Source organism: Bemisia tabaci, chromosome 8 (assembly GCF_918797505.1).
Source record: "Bemisia tabaci chromosome 8, PGI_BMITA_v3".
Taxonomy (NCBI): domain Eukaryota; kingdom Metazoa; phylum Arthropoda; class Insecta; order Hemiptera; family Aleyrodidae; genus Bemisia; species Bemisia tabaci.
In genome coordinates, this window is record NC_092800.1 from 45,573,405 (window position 1) to 45,591,187 (window position 17,783).

A 17,783-nucleotide genomic window follows, 5' to 3' on the forward strand; every position below is an offset into this window, starting at 1 on the left:
ATTACCAGAGGCAAAACGTGTATAGCCTTTCTGTTTGCTTACAACAAGCCCACAACTCCCCTAAGCCCACAACTTGTCGCGACGTCAAACTTTTCTCGACTATTTGTGAATTTTCCTGAGAGTTGAGTAGGATCTGCATCAATATTCAACCATCACGTAGCATTCGGATGTGTCCCGCACTCCCACCGTGGGTGTGATCTGAAATTGAAAAAGCTCATTCTCAACACGCCAAACGCAAAAGAGTTCGGAACTGTTTAATTCATAACTCTATCGAATGAAATCATTAACTCGTCTGATACGTTATAGGTTTACAAATTTATTTTGGCGCATCAGACAATAAAAGAAATCACCACCATTTTTACTGAATCCTCGCTACTTAGAATGTTCATTTATTCGCCTATTTTCTAAGATTTTCATTTCAGTCATAACTCAGCATTTTGTCACCTATAATTTATCGAAAGTTTACCCATTTGCTCGTATTTCTAATTATTGTTAATCGACCAATCTTCTATGTACGCGCTAAAATCTATGAAAGGTATCAACAGATTTTTTTTTTTTTTTTCTCATGTATATACCTCTCCGTATGAATAGGTTTACAAGTTTAGGCTCTGTTCAAATTGCGCCATTTTTTGTGAAAACGACGTAGAAGCTTCATAATTTTTTTTTTTTTTTTTTTTTTAATTGTGTGACGTCGTACTAAATAGTAATACATGAAACAAACATATTCGCCAACCACCAATGTTGACAAAAGTATAAAAATAGGGAAGATTTTCCGAGGAAAAATTTCAGTCAGGCTTTTGCATGAGTCAGCTGCTAAAGATTCATCAAACTGCAGATTTTAAGCAACACTGCAAAGCTTGCTTGCGTTGTTTCTACAAAGACTGGCTCAATTATTAAGGCCAGTTTTCAGGAAAGGAAGGAGATGTGACTGAGAAAATACTAAAAATATAACATTTGCGAGTTTTCTCACAAAACGAGCAGCTGGATCTATTTTGGTAAGATTGCATAAAGTCGTGCAAAACACAAAAAGACTTCATTTTGCAGCAAGAAACCACTATTATCCTAGAAACAACAAATCGGCATCAGTTTCACTGAACGTATAATTGATTTTCTGGATGAGCTTTAAAGTGCAGTTTCATATTGCAAAATAAAGTCCAGAGTAAGAATTGACTAACGCTTTGAGTCCACGTGTAGTTTTTAGGACCCACTTGTAAATAGGCACTATTACACGTAGCAATTTTGCATTCATACGACATTTTATGAGTATGTAGTTGTTATTTTTAAACACACAGATATTTTACTGCCGCACGTAGAACACTATCACAACTCACATCTTTCAATTGAAAATCATTCTGCACCTTTTCACACGTTTGTTTTTGACCTCACAATCATAGCACCACTGTAAATTTCTCAGCCTCAGTAATTAGCGTTTGAGTTCCAGCCCAGACTTCTCCGAAAATCGAAGAAGAAAAATGTTCGAACATGTGAATCAAACTTCCAATGTTCAAAATGATTTAACTATTCGGTTTGTTGAACCAGGCTGTCGGTTTGTCAAACTGAACTGCCATCTTGTGGAATGGAAATGTTGCATGTGTGAGGAATTTGCGATTTGACTATTGATTCTTATGTAAAATTTCGCGAGAAACACGATGGTGCCACTAACTGGTTTTCTCTGAAGTCAACTCCCAAGCTCAAAAATAGCTCTCAAGTTGAGGCCAAAATGGAGGGAATATCCCACACTATCCTGAGGGTCCACCAGTGGCGTGGCAAAATCGATATGCCATTTAAACCCATGGAAAATGATCGATAGACAGAGTGTTGCAGCGAACACCAATAATCGGTTTAAAGGCATTACAATCGATACATCGCAATTCACCACGCCTGGGGTCCACCTCTACATCAAGACGAACTTTCTATACAAAAATAGGGAGCAAATACATTGACAGGGCTGCCACATTATTTGGGGACTCCAAAACTGAAAACACGGCAACCCTGCTAATGTATTTGCTCCCTATATCTTTGCATGGAGAGTTTGTCTTGATGTAGAGGTGGACTCTCATGATAGTGTGGGATATCCTCTCCATTTTGCCCTCCACTTGAGAGCTTTTTTTGAGCTTAGGAGTTGATTTAAGAGAAAACAAGTGGCACCATCGTGTTTCTCGCAAACTTTTACATAAAAATCAGTGGTCAAATCGCAAATTCCTCACACATGCAACATCTCCATTGAGTTTGGGGGGGAAAAAAATTGATTTGCGCGAACCGAGAGATTGTCTGACAAAACGAATAGTTGGGAGGTATTGAACATACATCTTGCCAAAAAGATTCCACAAAGATCGCTTCTTGCAAAACATATTAAATTCCTTGTCAATGATGAAGCTGAAGGTTTCAAATGGACTCCTAAATACTTTTTCTAGCTCTGCAGCGATGCGGTCTTGGTTATTGGGTAGTGTTCCTAGGCGTATTTATGGTCGTTTCGTAAACAGAACCTCTCCTTCGGAAGGCCCCGTTTTACATTGTGATAAGGGGAAGTTTGAGGCAGCCTTGAATATAGCATCATAAATAGGACAATTTTGGCCAACTTCTATTAAATGGACGTATTTCTGCCAAACGGGACTATGTGCATTATGTCGTGAGACCTGATATGCATATATTCTTATGGGCCTCAGGGCTCATGTCTTAACACACATAGTTCCGTTTGGCAGAAATACGTCCAAATATCAGTAGTATAACTTTGAAAACGGATCTTTAAAAGAGATTAAAATAATTTGTCACCAATAACATACCAAATACGGAAGAAAATATATAGCGAGTTCCATACATTTTAAGGTTGCTTCCCACCTACTTGAAAGTTTGATCAAATCATGGAATTTTTTCACTCGTATTTTGTACTTTGTGCAAAGGTTATACTTTTAAAAGATCCATTATTACCAAAGTTATACCGTTGATTTTCAAGCGGGGTTAGCAAAAATCGTCCATATTATGATGCTATTTTAAGAGCTTCCTCAAAGCTTCATTAATCAAACTGGACGTATTTCTGCCAAACGGAATGATGAATGTGTATCATGACGTGAGCCCTGTCATACATATATTCTTATGGGTCTCAGGGCCCATATCTCAATGCTTTTAGTTCCATTTGGCGGAAAGACGTCCAATTTATAACCAACGCCCCCCTAAGGAGAGGAACAGTTTAATTAAGAACTATGAATACAACCTTTAAGATTCTTATATACTCATTATGAAAACTTACTTTACTTTCTTCATTATGATAAAGGGAGGTTGGAAAATATCACTGGAGCACTGTCAAGGAGAGGACAATTTTTAGATTAGAAATTTTTAGTAAAATTTGAGAAAGAAACTCAAAGATTGTTCCTTTCAAGGGGCTTGAACGGTTTCCGAAAACGGTAAATAAATAATACAAAGGGCCAAAAATTCGTGATTTTTACAACCGAAGCATATTTACGCATTTGCTGAAATTATGATAATCTCATTAAGCAATTTTGTAGCCACTACAGTGGCACATTATACGCATTTTAAGCACTTTTTTCCAGACTTTTTTTTCTGATTTTTACTCAAAAATTAAATAAGATTACCTACCTCTCTTCATTACTGTTTTGGATGTCCCCTTATATTCTCGTAAATTGCAAAGTGGATAATTTGGAGAATCCTTAAATATGTAATTAGTGAAGGGAAAATTATGAACAAAACCCTCAGAAACTGCTTTAATTAGATCGTTGACTAGTTTGTTCAAAATCCTCAAAGGTTTCTAAATCTACATTAATATCGTCGTTGATGGTAGAACCTCAAACATACACCGCACACGAGAGAAAATAACAACTCTCTGTTTGCGACAGTTTTAAACGATGCAGGAACGTGTCAAAGCGTCACCTTTAGTACCCACACTATTTCATATCAACGTCGCGATGAAATGCATTATCTCGCTGACACAAAAAGGCGAATCGATTGAGGTGTCAAATTTCAGAATGTTTATTCGTTACAGTCTGTCAACATTCTCTGTTGAATCAAACTCCGCTGAAATAATAATTATCAATATAGCCTGAATAAAGAGGATCGTTGGCGTGGAGGATTAGCGCTCCATAAATTCCACGTGTTGCCGCATTGTTGCAATAACAATCCCAATTAAAAATCAATAGGTCTTTTATGCGTCGTTCAGCATTAGAGGCACCCCCCCCCGCACGTCTTTATCATACTGTCATCATACATGTCCGACTTTGACAAAGAAAATCAATGTTATAATGGCGTAGTTTCTTTAGAGAAAAAGTATCGCATTCGATACTATATGTATGTTGAGACTGCACTCGAATGCGATATTTTTCCTCTGAAAAAACCTTGCCTTTGATACGTTGAATTTCTTTGTCAAATTTGGTACATGAATTCTTTGGTCTCATGACAACAGAAGTTCCATCTCAAAATTCGAAAAAAATGGCATGTAGCTGCAATTATGGAACGAACTGATGCGATTTATCACACGTCGCTCTGACACAAAAACTGGCAACCGTCGAATTACCTGAATTTGGTTTTTGCATAAACTTACCCATTTTCGCGGAGGGACGCTCATTTACGAACACTCTTGGTCATCTTGGTTTGATATTGGAATCTGAAGACTGACAGTTACATTTTTTGTGTCAGAGGGTTGGCTCCCCTCTTGGGCCCCAAGAACTCTATCTCTCGGTCACATCAATAAAAAAGCATGAGCCTCAATTGGCGAATGGAAGTGAGGAATTTGCGGGACAAGAGCCCTAGCTGGCACGGACTGGCGGTATCTGGATTTATAATTCATGCTGCGGTCTGCGGCTCATCGTCATCGTTGGCGTGCGATAAAACAGATTAATCACGTCGGGCCAACGTTTTGAACGTCACATTACGCCCTTTATTCGGAACCACCGAGCCGCCCTCACGCGGCCCCCCATCCCCCCCGTCCTGCTCACCCGCAAAATGAGCGCTGCGTTCGCGATTACATTCCCAAAAGACTCCCAGCACACCCTCGTAGCACCATCGGCAAGGGACCGGAAGCCTTCCATTCGGATCCAACGAGAGCCATGCTTTTAGTCCAATGCACCCGTGCTAAATTCAAACGTCGTATGCTCCCGTGCTATGGAAAAACGCCGCATGAACCCTCAGGCGTTGCCAAATTTCCTTTAATAAAACACAAATTTCTTGGTAAATTCATGAATATTTTTCCTCCAATTTTTCAGATAATTTTGTTCGATTTTTCACTTAATGTCCCTGAACATTTCACGGAAAAATATTCGTAACTTTCCTCAAAAATAAACATATTATCGAAGGAAATGGACATGCATGCCATGGATATGGTTCAATTCCATTTAAATGCGTTCGGTTATGAATATTTTTCCTGGGAATTTTCAGATATTTCAGGTAAAATTACAAATTGGATTCTCTGCAGAGTTGGAAGAAAAATATTCCCCATCTTCCTTGAAAACTGAGTTATAATTTTGCAACGTCCAATAGCTTAAAACTGCGCTGATCTTCATCGTGGTAGAGTTGCTATCTTGAGCAATTGACAAGATGAGAGTTCGACGTTGATCCAGGCGTCGTGATACAACTATTCGTACTCTATGGATACGCGTGTTGCCTATACGAACAATTGAAGGCGTTTTCGTTTTCTTTGCGTTCGGGATGCGCGGATATGGCTCGTGGTGCGACGCGACGACACGTGCGGCACGCAATGCTGCCGTGCTAAGGAAAAACGCCGTATGAACATTCAGGCGTTGCCAAAATTCATTTGATAAAACACGAATTTCTTAGTAAACTCATGAATATTTTTCTTCCGAATTTTCAGATAATTTAGTTTGATATTTCACCTAATGTCCCTTAAAATTTCAGGGAAAAATATTCGTAGCTTTCCTCAAAAATAAACATATTATCGAAGGAAATTTGGCAACTCTCGAATGTTCATGCGGCGTTTTTCCTTAGCACGGCAGTATGAGCCTTTCTACGCTCCCAGATTTCCTCGGATAAGTTACAAAGTTTTGGGATATAGGTCCACCATTTTTATACAATATTTCAGAGAATTTTGGCCGTAGTTTGACGTATACTGTCTGGAAAATTCAAGGGAAAATCCTCACGAATTCCTAAAAAATACATTTTTTGAGAGGAAATTTGGCATCATTCAATAGTTTATACGGCCTTCCTCCCTAGTTAAATAGTAAAGCGCCGTGTAAGCCTTCAGGCGAAGCCAAATTTCTTTGACCAATTGTGAATTTTTCGAAAAATTAGTGCACATTTTTCTCCAGATTCTAAACAGAATTTCGCTCGTGATTGTATGTAAATTTCTGAAAATTTTCAGGGATAATGTACCTGTTTTTCCTCAAAAATAAACATTTTCGAGAGGGAAACTGGCAAATTTTGTAAGTTTATATACGGCGTTTCTCCTCAGCACGGCCGATGGGTCTGCTGCTAATTTTTACTGCAGCGAAAGAAAAGAGTTTTTGCCCCATAACCCCATAATCACGGAAAGCACATGAAAAAAGTCTAAAATTCACTCTTGTCTTTGTGAAAAAGTAATTTACAAATGTTCTACCTTCTTTTTTTAAAAACCAGCTACGACATAATTTTGACAAAGGTAACAAGAAGATAACGTATAGTTGAGGACTCTTTTGCTCCATCTTTCCTGACCGGTCTCTCATGAGCTAGCCCATCTTTAGCCGTGGATTCGGCTTAATGATTAAGACCTTCGTGTGTCTTCGTACACATTTAGTTAAAACCAAAGAGAGGTATATTATTGTTAATAATAAAAATGAATTGTTTTCTAACTAAACAGGCAGGCTGCTATATTAAATTATAAATTTTATATAACATTTGCGTGCTCGAAACGACTAAATTCGTATTTTGTCTGGAGATTCATTAAAAAAAACCTCATATGAGCAGATTTACTGAAAAGTTCTGTGTAACACCTCTGAAGAACAATTATAAGTCTCACGAATTCCCAAGTTTTCTTTCCTAGCCGGTTTCTCAGGAGGTAACCCAACTTTAGCCGTGGATAGGCTACGTGCTCGAATATCGTTCTACTAAATTCGTATTTTGTCTGGAGATCCATTAAAAAACCTCATATGAGCAGATTTACTAAAAAGTTCTTTGATAATACCACGGAAGAACAATTATAGGTCTCACAAATTCCCAAGTTCCGACACAGTTGGAACGGAATCCGTAGATATCCATCCGCGACAAAAGCGTCAGAGCGTTCAGAATATCAAATTTAATTCTTGTTACGTCTCGGTGAAGTGCAAATAATTTAAACATTTTTCTGGGAGATTAAAGCTACGATTTCGAAGTTTTGATGCGGTAAGAGACAGGGTGGTTAATGAAATTTCAAAGTCCTCAAGCGCTTTAATTTCGTTACTTTCTTTTTAATTCTTGGTCGTCTCCCTCCCGCTCCGAAAAACTTTTCCTTGATCCCTCAACCATCTGCCTATTTGTAGAACCCTGCCGTGCTAAGGAAGAAAGTCGCAAGAGTCTTCAGACGCTGCCAAACCATCTTTGACAAATTACGAATTTTCTGGAAAATTTGTAGATATAGTTTTTTTCCAAATTTTTAGAGCGTTTCACTCGTATTGCAACCCATAGTTTCTGAAAGTTTCGATGAAAAATATGCCTGACTTTCCTCAAAAATGAGTTTTTTGAGATTGTAAATGGGGCAACGTTCGAATTTTCAAACGGCGTTTTTCCTTAGCACGACAGAGTTGTTCTCATTTCTTAATATTTGCGGTCGACGACATGAATACGATATTATAACGGTATTCCAAGACTCTTTACGAAGTAAGAGTGTTCTTTTAGATTTTTTTTTTTATACCGTCGAAGCTGTTTCGATAGTCGAGCAATCAAACAATGTCTGGATTTTCAGACTTTTTTTGGAACAAATCCTTGAATAACACATCATCGCGTAGTGCGCCAAGTACCAATATCAACAATTTGTAAGGGGAACACGTAGAAATAATTCCAAAATTACATGCTAAGAGGATACAATTCACAGATAATACTATCTATGATTTTCAGTGGAGACATGCTTTCGGAGGTATATCAAATTATTTTTTGATTACCTTTCGCCCATTTTTACGTGACGCTCAACGTGATATGACTGCGAGGGATTTTAGAGAAATTGTCTTAAATTCCAAAGATCATCAAAAGGTGACTAATAAAAAAATATCTTGCCGAAACCTAAGCTATCAAAAAATACAAAAGTGGAGGATAAAAACGTTGATTAATGAATTTCATGAATTCATGCGTTAAGGATGCCTCTTTTAAACTTGATTTATGAGTATACCTTGGAACCGGTGCAAAGCCGGTTCCAAGAACCGGCCGCGGCCGGTGCAACGGAATCGAACCCATGAAAAAATTCTGCAGATAGTGTTAACATGCATACATTATGAGTTTATTTTATAAAACATGCGTAAAACATGTTTCTCTCTCTGGTTAACACTGATCTTAATCATATGACTGTTTTCTCTCTCTAGTGATCATAGTTGTATTAGTATTTTTACTTTTTAGTGAATTAGAGATAATAACTTAAAACCGGTTCTGCAAGTGAACCGTTTCTATGTGTACAACCGCATGGGTTCAGAGCCACAGCTCTGACCGGTTCCGCAATTATACCTACCTCAGCTGGAATCAGCTGAAGCCAGTATCGGAACCAGTTACAGAAATCAGCTTCGGTTTTCTACTTGGGGGTCGAATTTCGTCCACTGTCAGACCCGGCCAAGATGCCCGATCGTAGCACGATGGATCGAGTCAAAAAGAGAAGACGGAAAAATTTTGAAAACTTTTAACGCTCATAACTCCGTTTATACGAAACTTTGAGGTTCTAAAAGTGGTTACATTGTTTGCCTCGTGAAATTTCCTTGCAGCCGGAAATGTATCTCTCCTTGTATCTGGGTCACTCAGACGTCCCTTTAATGGGCCAGTCGCGCTAGTCGCAAAATTGTGTTTTGATGCTTGATTTGTGTAGATTAGCTAAAAATAGTAACATCTGTCCAAACCGCAACTTTCTACGTTCAATATTAACCAAGATATCGCCCTTTGAAAAGTCAGGTTTTTGATGTCATCCACCGCGGCAGTAACACCCTTGGTTTCTACCTCTTTCGCTCGATCAGTGATACAGAAGTCGCAACGCGAAACTTCAACGACTTTAAACATGAACAAACTGCAGTGAACTGACTGATTGCCTAATCTCTTCTCGTCGAGAGCATTACCTCCTAATATGAAGATCCTCGAAGCGCGAATCCGTCTGTTTGTTAGGTTTGTTTACGTTGAAGTTTCGCGTTGTGCCCTCTGCATCACTGACGGAAAAAGAGAGGAAGAAACCAAAAGTGTCACTGCCGCGGTAGATGACGTCAAAGGCCTGACTTTTCAAAGGGCGATATCTCGGTTAGTATTGAACGTAGAAAGTTGCGGTTTGGACAGATCTTATTATTTTTAGCTAATTTACAAGAACCCTGCATCAAAACACAATTCTGTGACCAGGGTAACTGGCCCATTATTTATTCAGCAACAGTGTAATTTTACAAGATGCCATATTGGCTTACAAGATATAAACACTAAATAACGGCAGAGATTACTTTGGGCTCCCCTCTTACTTTATATCACACCCTCCATTTTAATTGATGGAGATAGCGTTCTTCAGTAAATTTTTGAAGCCCAAAGTAATTTCTGCCGTTATTTAGTGTCTATATTTTGTAAGTACAGATGGCATCTTGTAAAATGACACTGTTGCTGAATAAATTACAAAAACTGGCCCATTGCCATCGATGGAGGCATTAGCGGTATCCGCAGGGTTTCGTGATAGCCTGGTTACACGCTCAAATTTCCGTCAAATTCCGATCAAAATGATGACCAAGATGGCGGTCGAGAGTTATCTAGATTGATGAGTAAAATTAATTAAAACAGCGTGTTGATTGAAATAAGCACGGCTGTGTGGAAATCAGATGAAGGATGAGCCCCACAGCTTCATCATCTACCATCAAATTTTTGCAGGCCGCAGAAATTTGATGGTAGATGGTCTGCACCAGTCATCATTTGATCGGAAATTGATGGAAATTTGAGCGTGTAACCGGCACATGACGCAGGAAAACCGGATAGACGTAAGTGCGGAGGAGACTTATGCTAAATATATGTGAGTACTCCCGTGTTTGCCAGACAATGAGTGCGGGGTGCTAACCTCTTGTGGGTGTTGTAGGCTCCGGGATCAAGGCCGAGGAGGCGGAGGCAATGAACTTCCAAAGCACCTGCGCCGAGGCCCTGGAGATGTGCACCGGGGACCCGGACTGCCAGCGGTCCCTGAACCCGGTCCTCCAGCACTGCGATATGAACCGTTGCCACCGACACCAGTGCATGAAGTCACTCCAGAACTTCTACCGCTCCAACGACCTCAAGTGGAGCGTCGAGATAGCCTTCTGCCTCTGCAAGTAAGTTATACTCGCCATTTATTCTGCAAATCCAGGGAACACCTGTGGATTTTTCACGGTTATATGTCTCGCAGACCATTGTCTGTCCTTATATGTGCATCCGTGGGCCACTTTCTGAAAAAAGTTGGCGAGTAGTAATTCAGGAGCCGAATTTAGGGGGTGGCCACATGGGCCGCGGCCCATGGCGGCAAATTTTGCAATTTTTAAAAATATACGTATAAAAAAATCGGATTTGGAAAACGAGAATAGGTGATAAAATCTCTCATCTCCTAAGAGTATAGTAATTTCTAATTTTGTCGCCTGATACAAGAGACAGTCCCTTTAAGTGGTCGAGTTAAGAGAGAAACCAAACATGCAATTTGGCCTGGAGCGGCGCGGCGCAGAGAACAATGATGACGAGGACTTGAGATGAAAATGAGAAGTCCTCAGCGCGGCAGTCGGCATGTAACACATATTAACGCCTACAAGATTGCATTAATACCTCACGCATTGCGTCAAACACAGTGCAGCCAGCAGCGGTCGACGTGAAACGCATAGCGCCTTGAAGACTGCATGAATACTTCACGCATTGCGTCAAACACAGTGCGGTCAGCAGCGGTCAACGTGGAACTTATTGCGCCTACAAGACTGCAGGAATACTTCACGCATTGTGCCAAACACGGTCAGCGCGGCGGAAGTTAGAATTATTAAACTATCTTTATGTTTGTTCTTTCTTAATTTTTTCTTCCATTTCTTATGAATGGAAGGCTTTGTCCCAATAGAGATAAGTTTACGGAACTTAACTTTCGTGCAAAGTTTTGTGAAATTTTGCTAATGTTGACACGGTTTTCACAAGAAAGTATGCCCAACACGAGTAAACGCGTCTTATGCAGCCCAGCCCCCCTCCGGCACGTTCTTTTGGTGCCTTTTTTGATATTTCAAAACGAATGAAATGGTGGGTGGCAAGTATGTAAATCCGACTCTGAGTGGTATCAATCTCTTCGCCATGATGTCTAGAAATCAGAATTGGGATGGTGATAACTTTGAAAATCGTGCAGGAAGCGCCTAAAGCCGAAGAGATTGATACCACTCGCCATTTTTTTTCAGAAAGTGGACCACGGGACTGGATTTTTGTACATGTGAGGACAAACTACCACTAGCGATCGCTGGTAATTTAGAACTCGTCAGTGACAAAGAGAGGAATATTTAATTTATTGATAAAGAAACCGAAGAAATTAACAGTGCCGAAAGAAAAAGCTGTCTTCACTCTGAATGCGTGATGACGGCTTGTACACATGCTATGAACAGTATCTATGTTCATTAATGAGTTAGATAGGCAACTTAACTACCTGCATGACGATGCGTGGAGTATCTTACCCAAATGAAAGCACGTCAAGCCGGAATTGTGCCTCATAAGTCCTCCATCAATAAGTCCTTCTTACCTAATCGCTAGCAAAAAAGAGGCTTATGAGTGAACTGCATTTGTTTGTCGAGAAATATGAATATTGCCATTCTGTTTTGACTTTGCAAGTTATTTCACCTTGCCAAACAAAATTGAAAATTAAAACAGCTTTTATTCTTGCATAAAAAATGAAAAGTAAATAATACCGGTAAAAGTTTTATGCATATTTCATTTACAAATCCGCTTTCAGTCATTCATTGTAAACCTAGGAGTTGCACAATCTGATCAACATTGAAACACTTGCAGTCTCTTATACTTGAATGTAGTCCATTTCATGAGCAAGTTTTTTGGGTTATTTTTGCAAAATGCCAGAGGAATTTTAAAATATTTGATTTTCAATGCTTCGTTACCTCCCTTTAGAAAAACTTCGGACTCGCAAGACTCTTGTCTAGCAGCGCAGAAAACGCTCCATCCAGTTTGCGCACAACAGGACGAATCTGCAACCATTCCAACGTGCCACTCATTAGCTGAAAAATGTAAAGCAGATCAAAATTGTAGGTAAGTTGCCTGAAGTATCCTATACTTTTTTTTGTAAAATTGACGTTACCTAGCAGCCTGGAATCACCTTACTTTCAAAAGTTGAAAGAAGAAAGAAATTGAATACAATATGAGGGATTGATAAAAACAGAGTGAGGTCTACCAACGAAACGAGTCTATCTACACGAGAATTTGGTGGAAATCCCTCTCTGTTTGCTTTAGGAAGAGTCGTTTATTCTCTAGGCCAAGTCATTCGTTTATTGTAGCTCTTGAGTAAAATATGAGTCATTAGCTAAACTTTCAAACACCAACTTTTCTACAACCAATCTTATCCAACTCTTAAATAAGTAGGGTATTTTTTGAATTGTCCGATGTTGAAGATTCTTTCGCATAAATGCTTTCAATGGCAGAGTTTATTCATCTTTACCAGATGTGATATACCAGAGGAGAATGTTGTAAAGTATAAAGTAGCCGCTTTTAAAGTAAGAAAATGGACAATATATTTTTTACTAAACTGTGTACACGCCTAAATTTCTTCCTCTGTTCAGAGAATAAATAATGCAGTTAAAACAATCAACCTTTGAGTAATATGACACCAAATTTTATGGTTTATCGATATGTTTGCTCATACAAACAGAACTTGGGTCCAGATCGATAATTTCTCGGATATTGGCATGAATGCTCTTTTTTCATATTTTCACAAGAATATTTTGAATGTTCTGTTTTTAAGGTAATTTGGCTGTTTTCTTTGATTAATTTAATCGAATCGTTTTTAATGCCTACCCTAGGTTAAGGTTAGAACAATTTGAACAAGCGTGTGCGGTGGATAGTGTGACAAAAGAATGCACTGGTCCTCCATCGGAATGCCGGATAGCCATGCTGGGAATTTTAGGCACTGTGTTGAGATCCAATTGCGCTTGCAATGGCACGGATTTCTCGCAGCTTTACGAGTGTATGGGCTGGCAGAGAGTCCTCTGGTTCAACCCCTGCGTTGGTGAGTTAATAATCCAATTTTTCGTATAGTTGTGTCGACTTTTGATTTACAGCACCGACAGTTACCTTGTATACAAGGACAGTTACCAGTACCTTGTTTTTATTCCGATGCAACGAATTTCCTTCATTTGCAAGAAAACATGTACAGAAAAATATACCCCAAACGTTGCGCATCAGTTTCTGATTTAACTTTTCCATAAGAAGTGCAGTTTCCATGGCGAGTTCACACGCTGTAAATGGGAGGTACAAATATTAGTCAGTGTCTAAAGTTCGTACACGGAAAAAAAGTACCCTGGTAAAAATTGGCGGTAGAATCTGTGTTCCAAAATACCATAGACCTACAGCCGGCTATAAGATTTCCAATAGCCTCTATAGCCGGCTACACAATTTCTTATAGCCTTTTATAGCCGATGGCGATTAAGGAACAGCCTGGCGATAAAGTGTATGCTAAACGTTACTAATTACGGATGCTAGGACTTAGTGAGTTTTTGGACTCCCACTCTCTTTTGGGGACGCAGTATCTTGATTTAATTTGCGAGGAAAGCTCCGTACTTTTGAAGGATGCCTGCCATTCCTAATATGTCGGAGCGCCTTCAATTTCGTATGATACTGTGCAATACCTCCGGTGTGAAAAAGTTGCTTCAAGCGCCGCGGTACGCTGCGGCGCGGCGCGGCGGGCGGGCAGCCAGCGCTGAACGCGCATTGGCGCCTACAAACCTAACAGGATACTTCACGCATCGCGCAATGCGTGAAGTATCCCTGTTAGGTTTGTAGGCGCCAGTGCGCCGCCGCTCCGCTTTGTGTTGGGCTCTAATATTTAATTTCGCGGAGTCAGCGTTTTTCAACTCATGACTTTGAAATGTTTGCACACTCTGTATGGATTATTCTCATTTTAATTGATGAAAAAAAATATGTATTAAAGGAAAATATAGTGTGCGTTTTGTAAATATTCAGGTGATTCCGTACAAACTTAAGGATTTACAAAGCAAAAGAGTTTCTACACAATTTCTCATAGTCTTTTAAAGCCGATGGCGAAAAAGCAACAGCCAGGTGATAAAGTGTAAAGCCCGGCGATAGGAACTATAGCCCGGCTGTATAATTTTTTATCGCTTCGTGTAGCCCGGCCGTATGATTTTTTCCACTTTCTACAGCCAGCTATATGATTTTCTACCGCCCTCTTCAGTCGGCTATAAGAACTCCTATGGTATTTTGAAACGCAGCTCCTATCGCCAATTTTTACCAGGGTATCCAACTATACACCTAGCTGATTATAGCGTCAGACATTAGAGAGTTGCACAAGCTAGAGGTATGATCAAGTCAGCTGAAAGTGTGGTTGGATCAACCATACCTATCTAGCTGGTGCCCTACTGGTCAGCATAAGTGTGGTTGGATTAACTATACCGCTGGCTGGTGCCTTTACACTTCCAGCTAGTGCAACCACTCTTATGGCTGGCGCCAAAATCCGCTAGGAGTGTAGTTGAGATGGTGATACCTTTTTTTTCTGTGTAACAGTAAATTTGCGAATTACTTTCATATCTAAATTTGCACCTCTATTTAAATAGTTCAGACACATTCATAATTTGACTGCATTTTTTGTGAAATTAGGAAGTACACTTAATTTCTAGCTCACTTTAAAACAGCATATGTGCCTCACGGGCCCCTATGCAGGCAGGTGCTTTCATGGATAAGTATGAAATTGTAGTCGTTTCTTTATTGCAAAATTTAGTCCAATTGTTGAATCCCCGTCTTCAATAAGTATGGAAAATCCCGCATGATGCGCAATGAGGAATGTGTAATCGTCCTGTTTAGCATATAACTCCACATACTTTCCCATTTTTTGTGCTGGTCTGAAAAGCTTGGTTGACTCAAAACAGGAGTGATCATTGAAATTCAGCAACCCTATATTTCTTCATTTTAAACTTTAGTAAAATATCGATTCTAAGGGAGATGGCCTGTGGAAAAAAAATCGTATGCTGCTTTCTGTCATGAGAAAATTGACTAAGTTGACAATGTTGCTTTTAAAATGAGCCAGAAATAATAGTTCTCAAATGTCATTTAAATGTATATTAAACCAATAGAGAATTTGCAGGTGTCTGAAATTTGATGAATTTCGTGTTTGAGTGGAAACTACTGAGTGAACTAAACACGAGGATACCCTTGATTCATGAATTAAACAATTATTTGAGAAGATATGACAAAATGATCTAATTTGCTAAAATATGTGTGTTTAAATGGGGAACGCCGCCAGATGACGTCACTAAGCGGTGCATTTTCTCACTTTTAAGTCTATTTTTAACCTATTTCACATAGCAGAAAAAAATTATGAAAAATACCGTGAAACCAGCTTTCTAAGCACTTTCAGATGAAGCAATAAAAAGTTTGCATGCAAATTCTCCATTATTTGAATAAGTGAGACCAACGCGGTGGTATCTATCTCTCAGAACTTGCTGAAAACGAGGAAAACCAGGGAGTCTTATCTCGGATTTCGCACGTCTTTTCGTGTCACCGTTCAAATCAGATTCTTTCTCTCTCCCACTTTTCTCCTTTCACTTTCAGATGAAGCAATAAAAAATCCGCATGCAATTTTAAATTTAAATTAAGTTTAATTTGAAATTTGATGATTCCAGTTCAAGCCCAACGGGAGTTCCACGCGGCGAAACTGCGCGGCGATGCCATCCAGGAACTGAGTCCGACGACGCGAGGCGCCCGCGGCGACGCGACCACACGCACGACGACGACGACGCCCACGCCGGCGGCGGCGCCCACGACGCCCACGACGACGGCGAGCCCGTCGACGGCCCCCGCGGCGCCCACCACCGCGCGAGCGCCGCCCAGCGAGGCGCCCACGACCCGGCTCACCACGGCGGCGCCCACGACAACGACGCCCACGACGACGACCTCGACGACGACGACGCAACGACCCACGAGCGCGTCGACCGAGTCCGAGCTCGAGAACATGATCCTCGTCACCACGACGCCCACTGAGGCGCCTACTGAGGCGCCCACTGAGCCCACCTCCACCGCCTCCACACTACCGCCTCGTAAGTCACGTTTTCAACGTCGAAGCTTAGAATTCAAGGGGCCTGGAGGACAAGGCACATAATTGGAATTCGGAGTGTAGCCGAGTGCTAGAAATAATGTAAACTTTCTTTAAAAAACTTAAATTTTATTCACAAACTTAGACTGAAGCTTTTCGATGCGAACGCTTCATCGTCAGGATCACAAAATCGATATCACAAAGGTCACAATTTAAATTTCAAACAAGGTAACAGATTTCATTGATGGTAACAATTGATAACAAGCTATTAGATCAAATGGTTCAAGTTATTGGATCAATTAATTTGATGTAATAGCTTGTTATCAATTGTTACCATCAATGAAATCCGTTAAGTACCTTGTTTGAAACTTAAATTATGGCCTTTTTGATATCGATTTTGTGACCCTGACGATGAAGCGTTCGCTTCGAAAAGCTTCGGTCTAAGTTTGTTAATAAAATGTAAGTTTTTTAAAAAAAATTTACATTATTTCTAGCACCCGGCTACACTCCAAATTCCAATATATTCAGTGCTACTACTTTCAGACATTGCATTACAATGTTCGCTGATTTTGAAGGCACATAAGTGCAGTTTTTGCTAAGTGGATGGCATTTAGCAAAAAGGGACTAGAGCGATTATGGCGTTTCCAAAAGAGTGCAACGTTCTCTTTCCTGTTAAAAGGACTCCATATATGACCAATATTCAAATTCACACAATTATTTTCCTTTAAAATGACAATTTTTTTGTGGAAAGCGAAAAAAATATTTGCTTTTCTGAGAGATCCTTTGAATACCTATGGAGAAGCAACGTTTTTAGCACACTGTAACCGCGCTGGTTCTTTTTCACCAAATGGGATCCAATTAGAGAGATACGTTTTTCAAGTTTCAAAGTGGGCTGGTAAACAAGTTATTCAAAATGAACAATAATTAAACCTTAGCATCATGCACGAGAAAAGGAGAAGAAACTTGCTCGAATTTAATGGAAATTGAATTTAGGAATTTATAAAATGAGAGCCATGGGCCATGAAATATTTTTGAATTCTCATTGCTGTTTTTGAAGAAAGGATAGTTTTAAGAGTTGTTATTTGGCCGTCGAAGAGTTTCAGCAGCGATAAAATGAAGTCTGCATCGATTCTATCGAAAATTTCACCAAGATCATACATTATTTGATTGAGTGTGGACCATAAAACACACACCTGCTTTGTAACACTGTAAAAGTATCGTTGTAAATTTTGTAATCACGATTTTAACCTCACAAGAAAGAACGATCTTACAACATAATTATCGGTTTTTTTGTTGTTGATTTTTAGGATATTGCGTTGTTCAAAGACCTCCACAGAAGGATCAGTATATTCCAGAAGGAGAAGGCAAAAGAGTAAGTACTTAATGGAATTTTTATTGC

The 17,783-nt window shown here is 39.7% G+C and overlaps 1 protein-coding gene across 3 annotated transcripts in view; it reads left to right on the forward strand.

Annotated features, from left to right (window-relative positions):
- The window catches only part of Gfrl (Glial cell line-derived neurotrophic family receptor-like), a 387,984-nt gene that overhangs the window by 353,786 nt on the left and 16,415 nt on the right, over nt 1-17,783 (forward strand). For all 3 annotated transcript variants that reach the window (XM_072303694.1, XM_072303696.1, XM_072303695.1), the window contains 5 exons: nt 10,208-10,436; nt 12,238-12,375; nt 13,143-13,348; nt 15,975-16,388; nt 17,692-17,756. In XM_072303694.1, the coding sequence (XP_072159795.1) occupies nt 10,208-10,436; nt 12,238-12,375; nt 13,143-13,348; nt 15,975-16,388; nt 17,692-17,756 (1,052 nt within the window). The remainder of the gene's footprint in view (nt 1-10,207; nt 10,437-12,237; nt 12,376-13,142; nt 13,349-15,974; nt 16,389-17,691; nt 17,757-17,783) is intronic.